At 47.2% G+C, this 24,547-nt stretch overlaps 1 protein-coding gene across 1 annotated transcript in view; it reads right to left on the reverse strand.

Moving 5' to 3' along the window:
- Positions 1-24,547, reverse strand: part of KIAA1549L (KIAA1549-like ortholog) — a 127,127-nt gene that overhangs the window by 71,300 nt on the left and 31,280 nt on the right. Inside the window, 3 exon segments of the mRNA XM_012649545.1 lie at positions 2,881-3,044; positions 13,364-13,535; positions 18,602-18,753. Of these exon segments, the coding sequence (XP_012504999.1) occupies positions 2,881-3,044; positions 13,364-13,535; positions 18,602-18,753 (488 nt within the window).

Raw genomic sequence — 24,547 nt, forward strand, 5'->3', positions numbered from 1 at the left:
TTTCTTGAGGTCATACAGATAGTATGTGTGAGAGAGAAAACAGTTGGCTGTTCTTAGCAGGTGACTGACCTGTCCCAAGCAGATGTTCATGCCAATCATGATGGGCCCTCCAAGTGCCACCCTGCATCTGGATATGGCCCTAACTACTTTCCCCTAAGGTTGCCTGTTCCAGGGAGCCATGTTCTCTTCATTTACATGAAGGGAAAAACTGGAAAAAAGGCTGTAAATCCAACGACAAAGAGTAAAAAGAAGTGAACTAGGAAGAAAGGAGGTGATGAGAGTCATGACACCTGGCCCTCCTGCCTTTATCATTTTCTCAACATTCTGCCTGCAGAAGCCCAGCTGACAACAACGGTAACAGGGCATGTCTACGGCACCTTGTCTCCGGAGAAGGGTACGGTGTCCACGCTCTGGCCTCCGCTCCCAGGAAAGCCATGCTCACCTCCTCTGCTTAGCACATTAGGTTTATTACTGAGTCTCGGGAAGGATGCCCCGGACTGTCCTCTGGTGCTGTTGCCTAATTCTAAAGATACAGTGATGTCCCTGGGACCATCCTCCTAGTCTACGGCTTCGTGGCAAAAGCTAACTTTTTCATTCTGCCTTGTCCCTCGGCGTTAATTGCGTTCTGCTCACATACACGAGGTGGTGAGAAGTGATGCGGGCGGCCTCTCTTCTCTCCAACACCGCAGTGCCCCTGGCTTGCCCGGCAGCAGAACTGCAAGCAAGAGGCAGTTCCACCCTGCTGGTTCCTGTGATAAAAGGGCTTTGGAAATCTACGCGTGAGCCCAGCCTCATTGAGGAAAACAACCAGCACCACCACACACGAGTGAATTCAATCATCTCGTGGAACATAAATTTGCTTGATTTTCAACGTCAGCCAGGTATCGCGTGGAGCATGAGGCGCTGGGTAGGAACACAAAAGAAGCGATGGAAAACCACAAACATTAATCTATTCCAGCTTCAAACAGCTTTCAAGCCAGCAGTTATGCTGAAATCGTGCGTTGTCCTACTCAGTTTGGCAGATTAATAAAATTTTAGTTTGATCTATAATGCCACTTACGACCTCAGTATGGCGTGTTTCGCATTCCTGGACGCAGGTGCAATTAGATGCTGGTAATTACTGTTATGTCCAAAAGGCTCATGTTGTAACCACGGTAAGAGGGAAATGAAATACCCTTTCTTGGACGAGTTTCATTTTTGCTGCTTGGGCAATCCCCAATGTACACTTCCTACCAACATCTTGTGTCTGGGAAGCAGGTGGCTTTGTGTCAACAGAAACAGAACATTCTTTGGGGTTTGGCATATCAGGAGACAGCGTCTAATCAAACTGCAGCTTCGCAACAGGTATGTCAGTTTAACAAACAAGAAAAATCCTTTGATCTTTTTTTTTGCTGAAGTGAGGTGTGATCACCCAGAAAGAACTAAGGCATGCGTGAGCCCGTCAGGACAATCTCCGAAGCTGACATGCATTCCAATGGGTAGGAAGTGTGAGGGGTGAGGCACCGTTTCATTCCTGCACAGATAGACAAAGCTCGGGAATTCAGCAGTGGCCGAGGATCCCACCTGCCGAATCTCAGGGTTCAGGTAGGTATAGGACGGAGAAAGAGCTCGAAGACTCAGATGTGGGCCTCAGTCTGCTGCTGGCTGTGTGGCTTTGCGTAAGTCCTGAAGTCTTTCTTCCTTCTGGGTTTCTTGGCAGTAAAATGAGGATAATAAAACCTTCCCTGCTTGTGGCCTACCTCGTAGGGCTGCTGTGAGGAACAAACGAGGTGACAGACCTAGGAGAGCCCAGCAAATTATAAGACATTATTTAAACATCAGCTATCACGGTTAGTCCATTTCCCTTGGGGAATGTCACCAGGGGAGCTACGTGCCTGGAAAATGGCCTTCAGAATTTCCTAGTCCATTTCCCTCCCAGGCTCCGGAGGCGGATGGTGCAGAGACGCGGAGGCCACAGAGGAAGCACAGTCTCCAGGACAGGCTTCAGTGCAGCCACTGAACTGCAGGGTGCTGGCCAAGGCTCTGAAGCTTGTCCGCCACGGCAGCCTCTAAAGGGAAGTCACTCCAGCCCGTGGAACAAGGAGAGGTCTGAGGGTCTAAGGTGCCCCCAAGAGCCTTGCATTAGGAGCCAAGAGGCCTCGTCTTAGTGAGTTCAGGCCACTCTAACAGAATACCTTGAACTGGATGGCTTATAAACAACAGAAATTTATTTCTCACAGTTCTGGAGGCTGGGAAGTCCAAGATCAAGGTGCCAGCATGGTCGGGTTCTGGTGAGAGCCCTCTTCTGGGGTGCAGGCTGCCAACTTCTTGTGTCCTCACATGGTGGAAGGGCCTCTTTTACAAGGGCACTAATCCCATTCCCAGGGGCTCCACCCTCATGACCTAGTCACCTCCCAAAGGCCCCATCTCCAAATACTGTCTCGTCGGAGGTCAGGACTTCAGCATATGCATCTGGGGGACACAAACCTGCAGACCTGGTTCTACCATCAGTTCTGCTCCTTACTAGCTGTGCGACCCTGACGGAGTTACTGTTCCTGTGTAAAGGGAGGAAGTCCAGTTGAATTCGCTCTAAGGGCCCTTTCAGGTCACTCTAGCTCCTAGTTTTCTGTGCCTCAGTTTCCTCATTTGTAAAACAATAGTCCTTCCTCAAAGAGGGGCTGAGAGAGTGAGAGGGTGGCCGTACGTAGAGCACTTGGAAACACGGCAGAGCAAGCATCCGATAAGCACGAGCGATCAGGTCCTGACTCTAAAATAAAGGGTCTCCTTCAACCTGTGACGACGCTGCTGAAGGCACTTGCCATGGCCTCCAAAGCCAAGAGGCGGAAGCAGGCAGAGCCCCCGCAGGCCCAGCCCCATCCCTCCCCCTCCGCTCCCACCTACCTTTGCCCTCTGAGGCAGGTTGATCATGGTGTCTGGCTTGAAGTCGTTCTTGTTCTTCCTGCAGAGCACGGCAGTGATGATGATGATGATGACCGTGACCACGGCGATGGGCGCCAGCACCGCGGCGATGATCCACAGGTTGTTGGGTGGATTCTTCACCACGGCTACGGGAAGAGCCAGCAGGACGCACATGACAAGGAGCACAGGGAGGAGGACAGCAACCCAGACATAATGCCCCCCAACCCCAGAGTCAGGGGAAGGGAGGATATGGAGGATAAGAGCGTTTGGGTCAGAAAGCCTCTGCCTCTGCAGCTGTGTGACCTCGGGCAAGTTACTCAAGCTCTCTGAGGCTCAGTTTCCTCGTCTATAAAAAGGGACTATCACTCTGTGGTGCTTGGGTGTGGCCCCCAGTAGGTGCTCCATAACACCAGCCTCCGCCGTTATTGAGAGGAGGAGGAGGAAGAAGATGCACCAGTGTCAACTTTCCCCACTGGCCACGTCCAAGAGTCCAAAGAGAAGAGGAGACAAGAAATCTGAGAACTAGAAATGTGTGCCGGAGTCAGGAGGCAAGAGCCACAGAGAAATGACTTCTAAATATTGTCGTGAAGTCACCCTGTGAGTGAGCAGCGAATAAGATGTAACGTGAGCAGATGGATCTCCCCCAGAATGACTGGCTGGGAAGCTTGGGAATGCCCCGGTCTAATCAAAAGGATCAGGCAGTTCTCAGAACCAGCGTAAAGAAGGGCAGCCACAGTGCTTGTCACTAGGAAGAATGTGCTGTTAGGACAGAGGTGCCCTGGGGGCGGGGGCCGGGATGTACCTCAACACGGCCGTGGTCATGCTCTAGATCATGACAGAGACTTGGGTTACGCAGGCGTACACATTTGTCAAAGCTCATCACATGATATACTTAATCTGTACTTTTCACTGTATGTAAATTTTACCTAAAACAGACAAATGTTGAACTCTAGTCAATGATACGCAAGCTCAAGTGTCGAGGGCTGAAGTCTACCCACGCTGCAACTCACTCCGAAATGCATCAAAAAAGAAAGTGGATTGACGGGGGAATGGATGGACAAACAGGTGTATAAAAATATATAGTAAAATGTTATGTGTGGGTTCCAGGTGTTGGGAACATAGGTGTTCCTTGTGTAATTCTTTCAACTTTTGGGTAAGTCGGGTTAGGAAAATGTAAGAAAAAGGAAAAGTCCTTGACATGAGATGACTAAGTCTCCCCCAGGATCTCTGGCGGGGATTCTTGGAAAACACTTTGGTCCAATCAAAAGGCCCAATAAGTTCTTAGAACTGGAGTAAAGAAAACAGTAACCAAAGAGCTTGTCTGCCGGGAGAAAGAGTTATCAGAAGGGAGTGGCGTCTGTGGGAATCTAAAGAGAACCAAACGGGAGGCAAGGACCAGACGTGCCAGGACAACGTGCCCCAGCTGCAGATGTGGGCACACTGCTCAGACACAGGTCTGCCCTAGCGGACGAGATGGCTGCACTGCGTGTTTCAGCTTGGTGATAGCGTCCATTAATGCCACCCAGCTTCTCTCCTACTCCCTAGATAGTCTCACAACTCACGGTTTAAATACCATCTGTGCTCTGATGTTGCTCATGTACATATCGCCATCCCTCCAGCCAGGACTTCTACCCTGAACTCTGGACTCCTACATCCAACTGCCAACCCAGATCTCCAACTGGACATGTAACAGACACACCAAACGTATTACGTCCAGAGCCCAGCTCTTAACTTCCCCCCAAACCTGTTCTTCCTGAGATCTTCTTCACTCCAAGCAATGGCAGCTCCTTCATCCACCTGCTCAGGCCCATAACCCTGTCATCGATGCTGACCCTTCTCTTGCACTCTCACCCAACATCCTACTCACCAACACACCTGTCACCTCTGCGTTCGAAACAGACCCAGGATTTCTTCAGTTCCTTCTACCACTGGCTCCAACTGGGGTCCACGTTACCGACACCTCTCACCTGAGTCACTGCAGTGGCCCTCCTCCCTTGCCCTGTCCCCAGTGGTCCAGTCAAACACAGCAGTCAGCGTGGTCATCCAAAACTCAGATCACAACACTCCTCTGCTCAAAACCCTGCAGGGCTTCCTACCCCATTTAGAATAAGAGTCGGTATCCTTATCATTTCTACAAGACCCTAAGTGACCTGTGCCCCCCAGCCCCAGGCAGCCTGGCCTCCTTTTCTACCTCTCTGGCCTTACAACCTATTGTACTTCCCTCAACTCACTCTGCTCCTGTCCCACCAGCTCCCACTGGTCCTCAAACGTGCAGACACACTCCTGTCTCAGGGCCTTTGCACTGGCTGATCCCTCACCCGGAATGTTCTTCCCTTAGATATGCACCTGGCTTCCCTGTCACTTCCTGCAGGGCCCTGTACAGGGGCCATCATCTCTGTGAGGGCTCCCTGTGCTCTGTGTATAAAATAATCATCCCTGCCCCAGGCACTCTCCATCCCCCTCATCCTACTTCATTTTTCTCTAAAGCAGTACCGCTGCTTTTTTTTTTTTTGAGACAGAGTCTCGCTTTGTCACCCCCAGTAGAGTGCGGTGGTGTCATCAATAGCTCACCACAACCTCAAACTCCTGGGCTCAAGCGATCCTCTTGCCTTGGCCTCCTGAGTAGCTGGGACTACAGGTGCGTGCCATGACGCCTGGCTAATTTTTCTGTTTTTAGTAGAGACAGGGGTCTCACTCTTGCTCAGGCTGGTCTCAAACTCCTGAGCTCAAGCAATGCTCCCGCCTCGGCCTCCTAGAGTGCTAGGATTACAGGCGTGAGCCACCGCGCCCAGCCTAAAGCAGTGCTTCTTAAACTTTAATGTACAAACCAATCACCTGGGGATCTAGTTCAAACGTGGATTTTGATTCTGTGGGTTTGGGGTGTGGGTCCTGAGGTTCTGCCTTTATAATAAGCTCCCAGATGATGCCCACATTGCAGGCCCCTCCTTCCGCCACATTTGGAGTAGCAAGGCTCTAAAGCACGTGTCACCATCTGACATCCTGTGCCTGTATCTGCTCATGTCACACCTGCCCCTCCATTAGAACGTTCACTGCAAGAGGGCAGGGAGCTCTTTGTCTCTCATTCACTGCTACATCCCCAGGGCCTATAACAGGGCCTTGCATATAGTAGGTGTTCAATTAAAAGTTGAAGGACTATATACACAGACTATCATTATCCCTGCTGCAATTTGGCTCCCCATACAGGTTTTCTTACAGGACAGAGTATCAACAACTTAGAAGGAGAAGTCCCATCTCTGTGGTAGTTCTAGTATATTGTATTTTAAACCAATATACTGGAAAGCTGGTTTATATATCTATCTCTTGTAAGCCTGGTTAGCATGAATTGGTCCTCCCAATCCTGCTGAATTCTGGGGGCTACTAGGCAAAGCTGAGGACCAGCCTCTGGCATATGAAGACCCCACCAGTACATGCCACATGGTGAGGACCTGCCTAAGAAGCCAGATGGTCTTCCTCTCTGACTTTAGCCACCCTCTGACTTCAACTGGTCCCTTGTTAGTCAAGATCTGCCTCTCATCTGACTGTCCTCAGGCTCAGAATCCTATTAGTACAAAAGGGGACAGGCGTGGTGGCTCATGCCTATAATCCCAGCACTTTGGGAGGCCAAGGCAAGAGGATTGCTTGAGCCCAGGAGTTTGAGGCTGCAGTGAGCTATGATGATGCCACTGCACTCTAGCGTGGGCAACAGAGCGAGACCCTATCTTAAAAACAAAGACAAAAAAACCATTAGCACAAAAGGACTTCTCTTCCACAGTTTTTAATCAATTGGTGATTAATCATATTAACTTCCAAAAACAGCTCATTAGATAATGTGCTTCTGTTGACATTAAACACTTAATTGCTACTGCTTTCAGTAATTCAGTATTTATATGTGAGTTTTATGTCATTAACATTTTTTAAAGTTTAGAGCTTCTGTGAAAAATATCCATATGCTTCTTTTGGCTAAGCTATTCTATCTCGATGGAGAAAAATGTACAGTCATCAGTGTATACCCTAAATAAATACATATATATTTTTCTTCATTAGCAAGAATCAGTATTTATGTGTTCTGCTTTTATTCAGTTTTATTGTTTTAGTGGATGTTTCTTCTTGGTGCAGTATGTAAAATTCCTTCACCTATATTTGAATGGGGAGAGAACAGATTTATCTTATGCACATTAATAAATTCATTTAACAGTCAAAATGTGAGTAAAGTTAGGTCAACTGAAGTCATCCAAACCCAATATATTCATTGGCATAATGATCTAGAAGTACAAAGTCATGTCTGAAGGTGAAAAGGAATGAATGGTTATTTAAATTGCAAGAATTTCAGTAGAGGACAGATAGGAAAAAAAGACGTTCTGAGCACCTACTGTGTATTAGGCACCAAGATAGGTCTTTTGCCTGCCTGCTATTCTTACTCCCAATTTGCAGATGAGGAAACTGAGCCTCAGGGAGATCAGAGATTTTTATGAAAAGTTTCTCTTAAATGGTTTAAGTTGGTTCTGAGTTAACCCCCATGAATGGAAGTATATGCTTGTGTGTGTGTGTGTACACACGCGTGCACAAGTATTTGTCAGAAGGAATGAAATCAAAAGGTCCGAATAATCTAAACACAGAATAAGTAATTTTCACATGGAATAAATGTTGAAAGGAGAAGGAATCCATCAAAAATGTTTCCAGCTCATCTTTGAGGCCGAACATCAGAGTTCGTAGCTGGTGTGAGTGGACGCAGGGGAGAGTCTGCTGGAGGCCCAGCGGTTGCCGAGTGCTCAGTCCATGCTGCCTCCCTGCCAAACCCTCCCACGGCCTCTCATCCCACTCGGGGCCCAGCCCATGAGGCCACAGCGATCATGCTCCTCATCTGCACCTCGGTCCTCATCGCTACCACTCAGCCCCCTCAAGGCCTCCTCCCTCTGCCTGGAACCTGGTCCCCAGATATCCTCAGGGACCGTTCCCTCCCTCCACTCCTTCAGATGTAGTTACCTCCTCAGTGATCCTCTCTGGACACCCCAGCAATTTTAAATTGCAACCATTATCTTCTTGGCATCCCCCAACCCTTCCCTGCCCAATTCTCCTCCGTAGCACTTACTAGCATGGAACATACTGTTTATTTTGTTTACTTGATTTACCCCTGCACGAGGGCAGGGATTTTTGTCCATTTCGTACATTTCTCTGTCTCCAGTGCCTAGAGCAGTGCCCGGCACACAGTAGGTGCCCAATAAACGTTTGGTGAAGAGTGTGAGTCCTCTTCGCAAAGCATCGGCCTATTTCTTTTAAGTGGCATTCTTTTGAGATAAATGTCTGATGGCCACGTTAGGCAAACCACTTTCCGCTTTAGTCTGCTTCTCCCCGGGGAGACTTTTCCTCATTCCATCCGCTGCACAACCACTCTGAAGAGCCCCTCACTCCAGACCCGGCAAGGGGGGCAGCTGCAAACCTCCACGGACACGCGGCTGCTTCCCGAGGAGTCTGGTGCTGCCCCCCACCCAGAGGTGATGAGGACTGAGCAGGCACTGCACGCCCCTGCCTCGGCCCAGAGCTAGAGGTTTGGAGGGCGCTGGGACACACAGAGCGTTAACGCTCTCCCTTCAGGGGACAAAGTGTTCCACTTTGTGACTCTTTTTTTTTCTTACCATTGACATTTATTGTATCTTTGATTAAGTTGGTATGTAAAATATTCCACAAGACATCTCACCTTGTCTTAATGTTGTTTTCTCTGTCTCTTTTTTTTTTTTTTAAAAAAAAGTCCTGACCTCAGATTAACATTGTAGGCTGATTTCGAAACTATGGGGGGAAAATGGGACTTTAAAATCTCTGCTGCCTCTTCTTCATCAGCCTCATCTTCCTCCTTATCTACTCCTGGGAGTGGAGGTCTTTCCCAAAGTCCGTCCCCTTGTGCTCCTCTTCTATCCACTAGCTATATTCCTTTCCCAGAAACTCACATTTTTTTTTCTGGGATTTTAATTCTAACCTGTATCTACATAATTCTCAGTTTATAGTGTGAAATTGAATCTCTCTTGAGAGATCTAGATACGAATTCCCAACACCGTTCCTAACCCTCAGAGGACATCCTACCAGCACCCCCTCCATATCCCACAGCACCCCTGCAATAGCCCACTGGCACCCCTCGATACGTCGTCATCACCTTGGACTCAACAAGGCCCGAACAATAAATGACCCCCCTCCCCCTTCTAACAACGCCCTCCTCTCCAGCCCCTTTAGTAGCACCCTGTTCTCTGTGTCACGTGGGTTCTCAACCTCCAAATCTCCTTTCTTCCTCATTCCCTCCCTCCTTCGGGCCTCCTACCCATGGCTAAAGAAGACATTCAGCTGCCACTTACTACCTGCTAACAGGTGTCCCCGGACTGCACCAAACCCTTTACAGGCAATGATTATTTCTTCTAAGTCCCTAAGTAGCTCCATTAGGTAGGTGTTTTTTATATTGCCATTTTACGAGCAAAAGGAAGATCAGAGAGGCTAATTAATTTGACTCCAAGCTCCACAGCCAGAAAGTGGAAGAGCAGGGCTTGGCCCGGCTGCCTTATTGCAAAGGCTCCGCTCTCACTGCCACGGTGTCCTCCCACCACGTGCCTCTCTCAGCACTCGGCAGCGGCATCTAGAAGGGCAGTGGCTTTGCCTTCACGAGAACAGAGCCAGGCAGGAACCGGGGCTGGATATTCCCAGACGAGTGAGATGAGGCACCTGCTTTAAAGAGCTCACGAGGGAAAGAGACAGAACACAGCGTGCCATTCGTGAGCAGGGCAATGGAAGCCCCTGGAACTAAGGGAGATGGAGGCTGTGCCTCGGGGGCCAGGAGAGGCTTTGAGGAGGAGGGAACGTGCAGGACGAACACTCCCGTGTGGCTGAAGCATTAGATACGAGGAGAGAAAAGCAGGAGCTATGACGGAAAAACAGCCCCGGAATAAGGTTGTGCAGAGACCCGGACACCTGTTGCGCACCTGCTGTGAAGACCCGTTTTAAGGAGTTGGATTTTATTCCATGAATGACGAGAGCCATCAAATAGTTTTTAAAGTGCAGTCAATGTAAGATCAGAATCCGCATTTTAAGACAATGACTCCAATTACGGAGTAGAAGGCACATTCGTGGGAGAGTGACGGAGGTGAGTCCTCTGGGCAGCTACTGCCACAGTCCAGGTGGGACAGACCCAGGAAATGGGGAAAGGCCCGTGAGTGAGTGGAGAAGGGAGCTGAGAGGACCACGCTGATGTGAAGGAGAAAGGGTCCCAGGGTGGGAGCTTTGCAGCCAGGCAGAGCAGGGCTCCACTCCTGGCTCCCCGAGCCACCCGCACTCTCCCTTCCAAAAGGCTCCGTGCATCTCTCTCTCCTCTGCCCAGGCGCCTGACCCCGTCCACTGTTCCCCATCAACCGCCTCCAGCGAACCCCCTCAGCCTCAGCTCTTCTCCTGACACTCCACTCACTCTTGCTGTCACCCCCGTCCCAAGCACCACAAGGCCTGGGGTGGAAATGCGGAGGTCACGGAACTGACAGGCCGAAGCAGTGGATGTTCGGGGACAAGTGATGGAGAGGACGGGACAAGGGGCCAGGAAAAGCCTCCAGTGAGTGATGGGGGGAGGGGTCCTGGCTGAGGGGGTGTCTCCATATGACTGCAGAGAGGAAGGGGGAGCTCAAAGGATCTGGGATTTTGAAAGAGGGGGAGAAATGGCCTGCACGTGGCAGTGAGGAGCAAGGAGGTGGGGAGGCCCGCCAACCTTCCAGCACTTCTCTAAGCAGTCTGCTCCCGATTCTTGGGGTACATTATTGCACCCCAGCTCAAGTCCCCCCACAACCTCAGCCTTGGCTGCCAGCTTTCTTTCATTATCCTCCAAGGGAGCAGCAACAATCAGAGGCAGTGTTCCCCAGCTTCCATCACCAAATGCACCCTGTACTCTGCATTCCCTCTTGTCCCTGCACCAGGTCCCAGCCCTCATCCACTTGAGGACTGTCTGTTACAGCATCCGCCGCGGCATCCGCGCACGCACACACCACTATCTGCCACGTGCCCTACGGCAAGTGCTGCAGCAATCAAATTCTCCCCTTTGCCGTCACTACTTCTGCACCCGGCTCCTCTCCTCAGCCCCTCTGGTCCCGAGTCCACTCCCGCCCAGGTCACGACCTCCCCTTACCAAAGCCCACCAATCTCTATCCGTATCGTACTCTGCCTCTTAAGAACAAACACTGACACAGGAGCTCACTCCCTTTTCTGCGATTCACTTTCTCCGTGTGCTTTCTGGCCCCCGCTTTCCTGGGTGTCCTCCCACCTGCCTGCTGCTCCTGGCCGGTGTCACCTGCTGGCTCTTGCTACTCCCACACACGATTTCCCAGGGCTCAGTCGTGCCCTTTCCTCTCTCACTAGACACAGCTCCTGGTTATTCTCACCTGCTCCCTTAGCTCTAAATGTCACCTATACAATGACAAATGCCAAGTTCCTGTCTCCTGAGCACCACGTGGATGTCTAGTGGACATCCCACACCTGACACATCTAAGTGCAAAGTCTCAATTCCATCTGCCCCATTCCCACGCCAGCCACAGTAATCCTCTTCGTCCTGCATCTTTTGCATCTCCACAAACGACACCACAACCAGTGCTCAAGCCAACACCTAGGAGTCACCCTTCATTTCCCTGACCCCACCTCCTTCTCCTGCCACACACAGAATCACTGTCTTGCTCCATGGGCTCCATCCCCCAAAATATCCCAAATCCACCCACTTCTCTGAGCATCCACCTCTAGCATTTTCATCTCTTGCCTGGTATCTGCAAAGGTTTTCACTCCTGTTCTCTACGATTTATTTCCCACCTGGAGAGGGGAGAAAGAGCCGAGAACAGAAGCCTGGGGAGTCCACCTGGAGAGCAGGCAGCAACACAGATGAAGCAAGGAGCTGACCAGACAGCAGGACAGAACCCACACGGAGGGAAGGAGAGAGGTACAAAGGAAGAGAACCTTAGTTAAAAACATCATTTCAAACACAAGCTTGGAGACTGGCCATCCTCATTCCCAGGCAAAAGTGTGTGGGTGAGGATATGCTGGCCGAGCGTGACAACGCACGGTCTGGGCCATCGCCCTGGATGCAAAAGTCACCTGGATTAAGGCAACGGACGAGGAAGAGATGAAGACCCCAAGCCAGGTGTCAGGTTCTTGAGGAGCATGAACACCAATGAGGAAATCCATGAGAGATGCCCTTCCATGCTCAGCACGCTGCCAAATACTAACATTTGTACCACCCAATCTCTCACCTTCTTACCCTTCCCACACTTTCTTTACAGCCCGTGTTTGGGTCCCCAATGCCTGGGACACCATAGAGCCTCACTGGTCATGCTGCCTCCTTTCTCCTCCCATCCTGGACACTGTGGACCAATTAACCTCCCTAAAGAATGGGCAGTTCCAGTGATAGGACTCCCCTGCTCAGAAATCTTCAACAGCACCCCACGGCTGACCACAGTACGCACAATCTCCTTCCCCTGCCATTCATGGCCTGACTCGCCCAACCAATACACCTGCTAATTCCATCGACTCCTCCAGGCAATTTGAACTCCTCATTTTCAAGCACACTCGGTACTTTTCATCTCCTTCTTTTTGTTCATGCTGCTCTCTCTCTCTCTCTGGAAGCCCCCTCCCTCTGCTGAAATCTTAGGGTATAATACAGTGAAGAACACAGGTCCGAAGTCAGACAGATCTAGATGCATATCTTACCTACCTAAGTACTTGTTCTGTGATGCTGAGCAGGTTACTTAACTTTTCTGAGCCTCTGTTTCCTCTCCTCTAGTTTGGATCCGAGTAAACATTGCTCCGATGAGAGTGGAAGGTGAGAAAAATCTAGGGTAAAGGAACTAGCATAGTGGCTGCCACAGGGGAGGCTATTCAAAGAGGCAGCTATTATTTTAATATCCTTCCTCTGTTCATTCTTTCCAGATGCCCCTTCAAAGCAAGCCCTCCCTCTGCTGGGCCCTGTGTCACACTGCCTTCCTGAAACACTTTTTCCTGCATCTGATTCTGTTGCAACTGCATGAACTCCCCTTGCTCTTTAAAGGTAGGAAGCAGGTCTCGCCCATGTCTGTACGTCCTCTAGCACTAAGCACAGTTCACGTAGGACTCTATAAAATGTTTGTTGAATCTAATTATCTTTAATTCCCCCAGCATACAAATATAATCTCAGTTATAGTGATTTTTCATAGCTGTTCGCTAGATCATACTGAGGAGGAAGAATGGGTAGGACTTGGGGGCAAAGTGATATCATCACCGTCATTCCAATGTGCAAAACGTATCCCTTACCCAAAGTCTATGACTTCAGACAACACAGGAAACACAGCTGATTGACTTACGTAAGAACCTTCCAGAACAGAAATACATTTAGCTCTGAGACTATGAACATGAGTTTGGGGAACCACTTTGATTCACGGGAAAAACGTAACGGCATTGAAAATGCTGAATGAAAAGACTTTCCCCTTACGGTCAGCCTGCAGCAGGACAACGTGGTGCAGCGTCAGGGCCATCCTTTGGGAGTCAATGGTGCTCAGGATCTTGGCAGCCGCGGTCCCCAGCAAAGGCTTTCCGTTGTACAGGGTGTAGTACGTCAGCTCCGCTGGGTCCTTCGGGCCTGGCACACGCTGCATCTTCACCATCTTGCAGAAAAAGAGAGGCTGTGAGTTTACAGGGCGTCTTGCACCGACCCTGCCATCACTCAGGCAATCAGCAGGCTCTCCTCTCCCGACTTCTGTGGCTAAGTGGACCCACAACATAGACGTTAGACACCAACCTTCGCATCCCTCCCTATATCCAGCATCTCAGGAAGCCGCTATCACTAGAGCAGGAGACTGGGAGGAGAAAAAAGGGATTGAAAAATATGAACATCTAGAAAGAACAATTTGAGGTTGGAAAAGAAAATGTAGACTAATGATGTTTCCCAGCCTGGCACAGAACTCTGGCCTCATTTGAAAATAGGCCTTCACATTTAATTCAGGGCATGTTAGGTTATTCTCAAATGAGACTTTTGATTTCAAATATCTGCAATTGCCAGAAAGGAAAAAAAAATTAACTTAGATGTCTGCAATTCAAAAGATCTCTGATAAAAGCAGTACTTGGAAACTCAAAGTTCTTTTTCTAAAATAATATTTCTGCTTTTTTTCACTCTAAAAGTTATATATAAAACTATAGGAAAATTGGAAAATATGGAAAAGCATCAGGAAATGAAATAAAATAAAAATCTATAATCCCTCTACCACAAGCTAATTCTTCTTATCATTTTGGAGTATTTTGTTTCCATGTTTGTTTTTTCCCACACGAACCTTTATTATTTATCATACTCTATATAACACCATATCTTGCTAATTTTACTTGCATCTTTAAATGGCCTTAAATATAACAAACGTATAAGTGTTTATTTCTACGTGGTATTCCAATGCATACCTCATAAACTTATTTGACAAATACTCTATTACTAAACATTTGGATGGTTACTACTTTTTTACTGTTGTAATTAACAACTGATAATCATAAACACTAAAGCATAAATCTTAATACTACATACTGTTCTACTGTATGCATGCCTTTATTATTGAACATTTAGGTTATCAACTTTTTGCTATTATAATTGGCAGTTGATATAGTATTTTCCAAAGTGTATGTTACAGAGTATGAGTTTCATAGAATAATAAAAGATATTACAAAAATGTTTATAGCAATATTGTTCATAATAGTAAAAAAGCTGAAAATTCAGAAGTCATTAATAATAGACTAGATGAATGAGTTAATATGAAATATACCACAATGAAATGACATAAAGTAGTGAAAATGAGTGAACTATGGCTATTCGTATCAACATGGATAAATACAAAAGCCTGATGTTGGGCAAAAGAAATCACAGAATATAAAATTCAAAAACAAGGCAAAACAACATGATGTATTATTTAGGGGTACACACGTGGATGGTAAAATCTATACAAAAAAATAAGGAAATGATTAATATAAAATTTAGAATAATGCTCAACTCTGAAGGGAGGGAAGGGAGTGTAATCAGAGAAGCCTTTTATGTAAAAGGCTTCCGGGCTACGGTTAAGTACAATGTTCTTACCCTTTGGGTTGTGGGTTCTTTTTATTAGTGTTCTTTGAATTCTGCGTATTTCTTACACTCTTTTGTATGTATGCTACATGTAACAATTAAAAAATAGATATTACTACAACCCATAAAAAGTGGGCAAAAGATCTGCTAGACACTTCACAAAGCAAGATATCTGAATAGCCTATAAGCACATAAAAAATGCTCAGTGGGGGAATTCAAATTAAAACCACAAGATACCACTGTATACCTACCAGAATGGCTAAAGTAAGAAGGACTGACAACACCAAGTGTTGATGAGGATGGGAGGCAACTGGAATTCCATGTCTGGTTTGTGGGAGTGTAAATGGTGCAACCACTCTGGAGAAAGGTCTAGCAGTTTCTTATAGAACTAACATACATCAACCCAATGAACCAGAATTCCACTCCTACTTTCAAGGAAAATGAAAGCATGTGGCCACAAAACGACTTGCAGAAGAATGTTCATAGCAGCCTTATTTAAAGCTGCAGACTGGAAAAAGAATGGATAAACAAACTATAGTATATTCACACAAGAGAATATTATTTGTCAATAAAAATAAAATACTGAAAAATGCAACAAAATGGATGAATCTCTAAAACACTACACTGAGTCAAACAAGCTTTCCACAAAAGCGTATGTGCTGTAGGATTCCATTTATATGAAGTGCTAGGACTTCAAAATCGATCTACGGTTTGGAAGTGTATGGAAATGCATGTTATGGAAAGTGTAAGGAAATGATATATGTTACCAAATACAAAATAGTAACATAGTATATGATATTAATTGCAGAACCTAGATCGTAAGTGTTTGGGCGTGCACTGAATAATTTTTTCAACTTTTCTGTGAGTTTGAAAATGTTCATAATAAAATAGGGAAACGTAGATATTACCAAAAACAAGGGTATTATTAACACTTAAATTTGGAAACAAGTATATTGAACAAAACGAAGAGTTTTGACATGCATATATGCTTTGGGAATCTTCAAGATGGGGCTATGGAATGCAGACTTGCTCAGACCAGTTTGGCCAGACAGCACCTTTGCCTCCAGGCACCTGCCAGGTCATTTTCTGGACACTCTCTGGAAAACACTGTCCTTACCCTTTTGTCTTTGTGTTCTCCTCTATCTCCTGAAGATGAATTTCTAGGACTTAGTTTGTGATCCTCTAAAAGGTTCTTGTCTAAATTACTCACTTGCCCTCCAGAAAAGTCAAACTCATTTAGAGTGTTTGAAAAAGCCCGTGTCACCGCATCCCCATCATTATTAGCTAGTGCCATTTTCCTAAGCTTTGCTAGGTGAAAATGCCATCTTGTGGTAGTTAAAACTTACATCACTTTGATTACAAATAAAATCAAACATTTAAAAAATTTCACTAGTCATACATATTTCTTCTTAGGACTCAATTTTTTGAATATGTCAACTAGAGAAATATCTTTAAATTTCAGACATCTAAATCTTCATATTCATGAAGGTAGCTCATATTTTAAAATGATCTGAGCCCAGAAGAAAGGCCTCTGTGTGGAAGGATGATGTAAGATGTGTAGAGTGAATTTTTAGAAGGGAAACTTGGCATGTTTTGCTTTTCCCTATTGGGAAAGGAGGCAGGGAGAGTGTTAACACAACCAGGCAGAAGGTGAATGACCATTCAAATATCTAATAGCTTCACTCAATTTTGATTTAATAGCAAATTATTCTTACTGAGATTTCTTTAAGGGTGAAGTTAGAAGGTGATCTACAGCCTCTGTAAATTAGGGATTTGTAGAAATAAACCCCCACTTGCTTCCCTGAGTCTTTCCAGGCAGCTAAAGGGGCCAAGTGCACTGAGCCCTTAGAAGAAATGAGGGAAAAAACACCTCTCTGGGAACTTCTAGACATGCAGAATGTGCCTGGTTTTTTTAGGTTTACAAATAACACCAGGATTGTAGCGTGGTCCTCCCTCCCCCTTTGGCTGATGCAAATCCCATTTCACAGTTGTCTGAGCACCAGTGACTTCCTTTCTGTCATTTGGAAGGGTGTAAATTACAGGGCTCACATGGAACCTACAAAGGGGAAATCACAAACCTGGTACACGAAATCAACCATCCCCTCCCCTCATGATGAGGTTGTCACAGACCACAAAGATTTTAGAACCAACAGGACAAAGGGTCAAATTCACCAACTGTGAATGGAGGGACCTGGAGTCTCCAGCAGGGGCATGATGCCGACTCCAGCAGGGAAATGTGTTCTAGGAGATGGGTTGTTTGTACTCCCAAGATTGCCTGGGGACCTGATCTGCAAACAGGCTGTGCTAATGGCTGCAATTTCTCTTGAAATGCTTCCTCATAGACAGTGCGATACTATGCTTGTGTGCTGTGGTTCAGTTACACTCTAGATGTGGGCAATGACCCATTAGGGGTTCACATGCCAGGGCTAGTAGTCTAGATTCCAATTAGGAAGTCCCCACTCCAGAGGCAGCTACCAGGAGTATTTCTATAATTTGATATGCTCAACAGAGCTTTGCTAATTAGCATGACAAATGTTAGAGATGCGGGAGGGGGGGGTGAAATTAATGGTATTCAAAATATGTGGATTGGCTGGGACGTGCTACAGACACCCTGACACCTGCAAGAACTAGATAAGGCATCTAGAGAGGCTTAGAATCCCTACCCCTGAGGATGACTACCGCCTTCATCAGGTTGCCTCGGAAGCAGACCTGAGAAGAGCTGAGTGCTTATAGTTCAACTGAGAGGTGCAAGGAACTGACAGGAGGGTGAGGAGGTGATACAGGGATGGGAAAGGACCCTACAAGTGGTGCATTATTAAGCCAGTTACCACAGCGGGTGACTAAAGCTTGATTCTGTGGGGAAGCTCTGGAAATGATCGAAAACATGCATTCCAGAATTCTCCTAGCCAAGAGGCAAGCGAGCTGGGATATTTATACCTCCATCACTGGTTAATTCCCAGGCAATTCTGGCCAGTATGGAATGCTCAAAGTGGGTTTGGGATCTCAAGAGAAGACCTCCAATAAAGACCCAAAGGCTGGCTGTCGGAATTCCAATCGGCGTGACAGCCATGGCAGGGAGGCATGGGCAGAGCACCACTAGAGTCTGCCACCTCTCCCTAGCCCAAATCTCTGTGTCATGGTCAGGTGTTCCCCATAAGTTTGGAGGGTTCTTTTTGTTGAAACTGACTAAATACAGATAACAGAACCCTGCCTCTGGAGTACTGGTGCTTCTGCCCTTCATAGTGGTGGTGGTGAGACAGCCTAAAGGGACAGAGAGCTGGGACCTCACTGAGCTTACAGAACAGGCTGGTGACAAGTTTGTGCTTGCTTACTAAGACCTTTGTTTCATAAATACCTGCATCTGTGCAGATTTTGTTCTGAGACCTCCTTTCTTTATAATCTAGTTAGTGACAAGGTAGGAGGAGTAGCTCTCACCCTCCTTCATGTTTTTGATGGTTATGACCATCAACACCAAAACCTAAGAGCAGTGTTGACTAAATTAATTTAATTTTTAAAATTTTAATTTTAAAGTTTGCAGCATGGACGCTCCTCTGTACACATTTATTTATTTAGTTTAAGGAAGCACATTCTCCCATAGTTATAGTTATCAGTGGCTTTGCACGCACCTACCTGTACAGTGTAGCTTCCCAGGGTGGTGGCCCGTTTAAACCGCCGGCCTTGTTGCTGGGACATCATGAACAGCTGGGCCAGGCGCTGCTCCATGACTCGGGCGAAGCTCTGGTTGTGCAGGCCCACCAGCGAGTTGTCCACGCCCTGCAGCACTGCAGATGCAGATGGCAGAGGTTTTTTGCTAGTTCTTACTCAGCAGTCCTGGCTCAGGACTGCCCTCATTTTATTTTTCCTTCTCAACAGCTTTGCTGAAGAATCTGAGCTTCACCCTGCAATTCAATCCTTTCCATCTGGGCAAACCACCCTGTTCAGTGTCCTCATAGCTCCCTCCTCTGTGGGGTCCTTTTGGTGCCCACCCTAAAACTGCCCAGGGCCCCATAGGTCCTCTCCCATTCAAGCAAAGGACAGCTTATTGGAAAGAGTGGGCTCTCTCTCGGTTCTGGCACTTGCCAGGCAAGTCCCTGGCCCTCCCTAAGTCCACGTGCTTCTCTGTAAAAAGGGAATAAAACAGTGCACATCACAGCAAATATATTCCGAATGTGCTCTAAGGTTTAAATGAGACATGATGGATAAGCAGCTTAGCATAGGGCCTGGTGCCTGGAAGGTGAGTGGAAGTCCTTTCTTTCCCACCCCTCCTCCACTCCTAGGCTGTGTGTACAGCCAGGCATCTGGAGTTCCAGGCCATGGCTAGTGCATGCAGGAGGTTTTAATGAACACTAGGGCCATCCTAGGACTGCTGTGGTCACTTACTATGGGGACAACTGCCTTTTTCTGTCTATTCCCAAGCCCAGTCCTTGCTCCACGTCCCTTGGGAAGCACATTTCACCCCAAACACACAAACATTGCCTTCAAACACACTCATGCCTAAAATTTAAAAAATGCTAAAAACAATTCTCATTTTCTAAAAGAAACCAAAATTTACAAGGGCTAGGAATGTAATATAAGATTTTCCATTCAATAGAGTTTGTTTCACCATAGTCCAGCCAAAGATCATCAATACCATCCATCTGCCAGGATATGCAAACAGCTTGGATATAAAGAGCATGTGGTAGTTACAGCAACCAGTAAGACAGGGTGCCACCAGTAGCCAATACTAACAGTCACGTTCTGTATGGGACCAGAGCAAGCAACTGGCAACAAGATACAGAGAATGATGTTTAAATGGATCAAGAGAGAAATAAAGCCCACAGCTGGGTCTCAGAAATTACTTCTTTGAAGCCATAAATGCCAAATAATCCCCCTGGAAGGTATAAAGCAGATCTCTTTCTAGGGCCCAGCTCATCTGTCAGCCGAATTCCTGCAAACAAAGATAAACCAAAGAGCTGCAGTGTTCCCATGCAACAGGTCCCAGAGAGGACCCTCGGAATCCCTCGAGACATAGCTGCCAGACCAAGGAAGGGCTGGCCCCAGAGAGAAAAGCCCGTGCATTTACTGGTTCCAAGACACCTCCTCTAGCAAAATGACAGCTCCAACTGCTGAAGGATTATTATAAAACCAGCCTCTCCTGACCCCTGGACAACACTGAGAGAGGGGTCACAGGAGAGTCGAGGGGCATCATCAAGGATTATTTTATGGGAATCTCAGTGATGATTCTAAGGCAGACATCAAATAAATAGAACAGTCAAAAGCCTCCAGGTGACAAGTTCTGGAAAGAACAGTGATGGTTGTACAACATTGTGGATATACTTAATGCTACTGAACTGTATGCTTAAAAATGATTAAAATGGTGAATTTTATGGTAGGTGTATTTTACCACAAAAATTTTTTGGGAAAAAAAAATGCCCCAGGGAAGTGCAGGAGGCTGTGGGAAGCTCCCACAGAGTTACAGGGAATCAACAACCAGGCAATTCCCACGTTTCATCACTGCTACCTGCAAAGACGATGAGTCCTTCTGTGGGGGCAGCAGGATGAGCCTGGGTTGGAGGCGGCGGCCTGAGTTTGAATCCAGGCTCCCACTTACTGGTGTTCTGGGGCAAGTCTCTGAATTTCTCTGTGTCTCAGTTTCTTACCTGAGAACACCAGGCTCATTATCTACTCCTGATTCTGTTGTGGTAAAGCGCAGATAATGTGATAAAAAATACTTCTGGCTGGAGGCCGGGCGCGGTGGCTCACGCCTGTAATCCTAGCACTCTGGGAGGCCGAGGCGGGCGGATTGTTTGAGCTCAGAAGTTCGAGACCAGCCTGAGCAAGAGCGAGACCCCGTCTCTACTAAAAATAGAAAGAAATTAATTGGACAACTAAAAATAGAAAATATTAGTCGGGCATGGTGGCGCATGCCTGTAGTCCCAGCTACTCGGGAGGCTGAGGCAGGAGGATCGCTTGAGCCCAGGAGTTTGAGGTTGCTGTGAGCTAGGATGACGCCACGGCACTCTAGCCCGGGCAACACAGTGAGACTCTGTCTCAAAAAAAAAAAAAAAATACTTCTGGCTGAGTAATACTCCATGGTATACATATACCACATTTTACTGATCCACTCATGTACTGATGGGCACTTGGGCTGATTCCACATCTTTGTGATTGTGAATTGTGCTGCTATAAATATTCAACATCATTCTTCTAAGCGAAGGATCACAAGAATGGAAAAACGAACACCACATGTACTCACTATTAAATTGGAACTAATTGATCCACACTCATGTGCACATATGCTAGTAAAATCCAACAGAATTTGAGCAGGTAGGAGGGGGAGGAAGTGATGGGTAAATTCACTCCTAACGGGTACAATGCACACTATGTGGGTGATGGACACGCTTATACCTGGGACTCAAACTGTAAAAAAGCAATTCATGGAACCAAAACGTTTGTGCCTTTGTAATACTCTGACATTAAAAACAAAAATTTTATCAGGAAAAAAAATGCTCCTCGCATGGTGCTATCAGGCACTTGGTAGAATGCCAGTAAGTGGGAGCTGTTGCTGTTGTTACAATGTGCCCCACTCTTCGCAGACACATCCGTAAGAGAGGAAGAAATAACACGGAGAGCGTCGAAATGTGTCCCAGGATGTAGCTCCTCTCCTTTCCCCTGAGAAGTGTGACGGGCCTTGGGCTCCTGGCCCTCTCTGCCTGCCTGGAAGGCAGCAGAAAGGAGCATGCACCCGTCTCTCACAGTGACACAGAAGCTGCAGAACCACAGAAGCTTGGACCCGGTGCAGGCGTCCAGGAAGCTGGCAGCCCTTTTAGCACATCAGCCAGGACTCTGGTCCCCCAGCCTCAGCCACCGGTGATTCAGATTAGAAGGGGGGGGCGAGTCCCCAGCTGTGTTCAAAGGAGACGACTTTTACATCACTGTTCTTAGTCCTTGTTTATTTACCATCACAGTGGGCTCTATAATTCAAGTGATCAGGCCTGGTTCAGCGTTCTGTCCTCAGGCTAAATTGTTTTATCTGTGGTTGAATCCTACACATTCAGCATTGAAAGAATCTTAATGCCCAGGTAATCCCTCTCCCTCATCCTACAGGTGAGAGTGAGAAGTCCAGAGGGCCTGAGTGGCTTGCTCAGGGACACGGGAGGTTATTAGCAAATGGTAGAGCTGAGACCAGAAGAAATCCTTCCATTGCTAGGTCTGGGATATTTTGGCTCCCGTGGGTGAAATAAAGACAGATGAATAAACCTGAGATGGGTCCCTGGATGGTAGGGTAGCTCCTAGTGAAGAGGGACGGCAGGAGTCACCTTAAACCAGTGATTCCCCATCAAGGAGGGACCCACGCTCTGGGAAAGGAAAAGTGTACAGTGTGCAAAAACCTATTTAATATAAATTTAGTTGGAAAACAGATGAAAGCATGTCAGGCTTTTATAATATAAACCACAGAAAGGGAAGTTGCTCCAGATTGTCTTGGCCGTTAGCAAGGAGCAGAAGACAGCTCGTGATGACCGTCTGGAAGTAAAGGCTGAGCTAAGCTACCTTCCTCTCTCCGCTCCCCATCCCCTACACCCTCTGTGAATGACAGGGCAGGTTGGTGGTGGCTGCCCAGGGGTTTGGAAAGTGGTCATGGGCTAACGGGAAAGCAGACCGGTCATCCCGAGACCCAGCTCCAGCCCCTCCCAAGCACTACCACTGACCCAGCAAGCCCCAAATACAGCCATGGAAGCCACTGCCTGTTCTGGTCACCGAGAGCAATAACAGCAATGACAAATAAGGGTTTCGTAAGTCAGTGGGGAGAGGGTTAAGTTCCAGGGAGTCCTGAAAACAGGACCACTTGTGGAGCTTTTTATTAAGGTTATGTCACCAAAATAGAGGCCAGGCAAGACAAGGGTAGCTGAGGAAATGGTGACACCAGCATTGTCAAGGACAGCCTGTGTTCAAGGGTGGATGTGTTCTCACTGAATGTAAACCTTAATAGGTAAGGAGAAATATCTGCAAGTTAAAAAGTACCATTCCTTGTGGAGGAAACATGATTTTGTAAATGTTGCATAACCTGCTGGCTCCAAAAATGTGTTGCTCGGTTAGCATTGTTTCTCTCTTGGGCATAAACCCTGGGGTGGGTTGGTTTTTTGCTTGCCTTCTTCGCAGGCAAAATAATCTCTGCATATCTATGGCTCTGCAGGTGGGAGGGAGGGGGGAAAAATGTGATTTTCTGCAATTAGAAGTGGTCTTGAGCAGGCTTCATTAAGCAGGGGTGTACGTGCGCTCCTTAGTTAGTGTCTCAGGTGGCAGCCCATCTGTTGCTCATTTGGGACAGCACGTGAGGGAGAGGATGGGAGAAGGAGGATGGATGGGAGGAGTGAGACCAGGCCTGCTTACCCAGGCGCAGCTTCCATCTCTCCTTGTTATGGTTGAACTGGGTCCCCTCAAATTCCTATGTTGAAGTCCTACACCCCAGGACCTCAGAATGTGACCGTATTTGAAGACAGGGATTTTAAAGAGGTAATGAAGTTAAAATGAGGTCATTAAGGTGGCCCTAGTCCCATATGACGGGTGTCCTTATAAGAAGAGGAGATTAGGACACAGACAGGCAGAGTGAAGACCATGTGTAGGCACAGGGAGAAGACGGCCACCTACAAGCCACGGAGAGAAGCCTCAGAAGATGCCAACCCTGCGACACCTTGACCTCAGACTTCCAGCCTCCAGCATCGCGAGAAAATAAATTTCTGTTGTTTAAGCCACCCGGTCTGTAGCCCTTTGTGACGGCAGCCTAAGCAGACTCATATACTTCTCCTTCTGTTCCTCCCCCTTCTGGCTGAGCTGGTCACTTTTCCTCCTACAAACATCTGTTCTCTCCCTTTGCTCTCAATCCTTGTTTCTCTAACTTCCAGAGCTACTGTTGGGCTTTTGAAATACACAAGAACTTTTTTGCTATTCCATAAAGCCCTGCTGGAAAGTGTCAAAGAACAAAAAAGAAAATGCCACCAGAAACCCCTTCTGCTTCCACCTGCCCTCACTGTCAGTACATGCCAGCATTAGTGAAGGTGCACGACTCGTGCCAGGGGAGGAGGTAAGTGCGTGCCTGGCCCTCCTCTGACTTTAATTTGGGTTTTGTAGGGCCGTGCAGAAAGGCCCACCATCTGCATGCAGATAACCATTCACACGGACATGCCTTAGATGTCCACGGGGTAATGCTATAACTTCTGATAGGGCCACTTTTTATAAAGAGGCCGCCGGGTGAGGACTTGGAAAGTAGCTGTTCTGAATTGTTTGGCTAATGTTCATCTTTGGTGTGATGTCTTTTCTTATCTCAGCTTACTCCATTCACTTCTGGTCCTGTAGAAGTAACTCCTTGGCTTGTAAGAAAGGACCAAAGAAAGTGCCAATCCTATAACTGAATGGCCTGCAATTTTATTATTTATTATTTTTTTTATTTCAGAATATTATGGGGGTACAAACATTTTGGTCACATATAAGAAATGTGTCCCAGGATGTAGCTCCTCTCCTTTCCCCTGAGAAGTGTGACGGGCCTTGGGCTCCTGGCCCTCTCTGCCTGCCTGGAAGGCAGCAGAAAGGAGCGTGCAC

This window comes from Propithecus coquereli, unplaced genomic scaffold (genome assembly GCF_000956105.1).
Source record: "Propithecus coquereli isolate 6110/MARCELLA unplaced genomic scaffold, Pcoq_1.0 Scaffold30, whole genome shotgun sequence".
NCBI classification, from domain to species: Eukaryota; Metazoa; Chordata; class Mammalia; order Primates; family Indriidae; genus Propithecus; species Propithecus coquereli.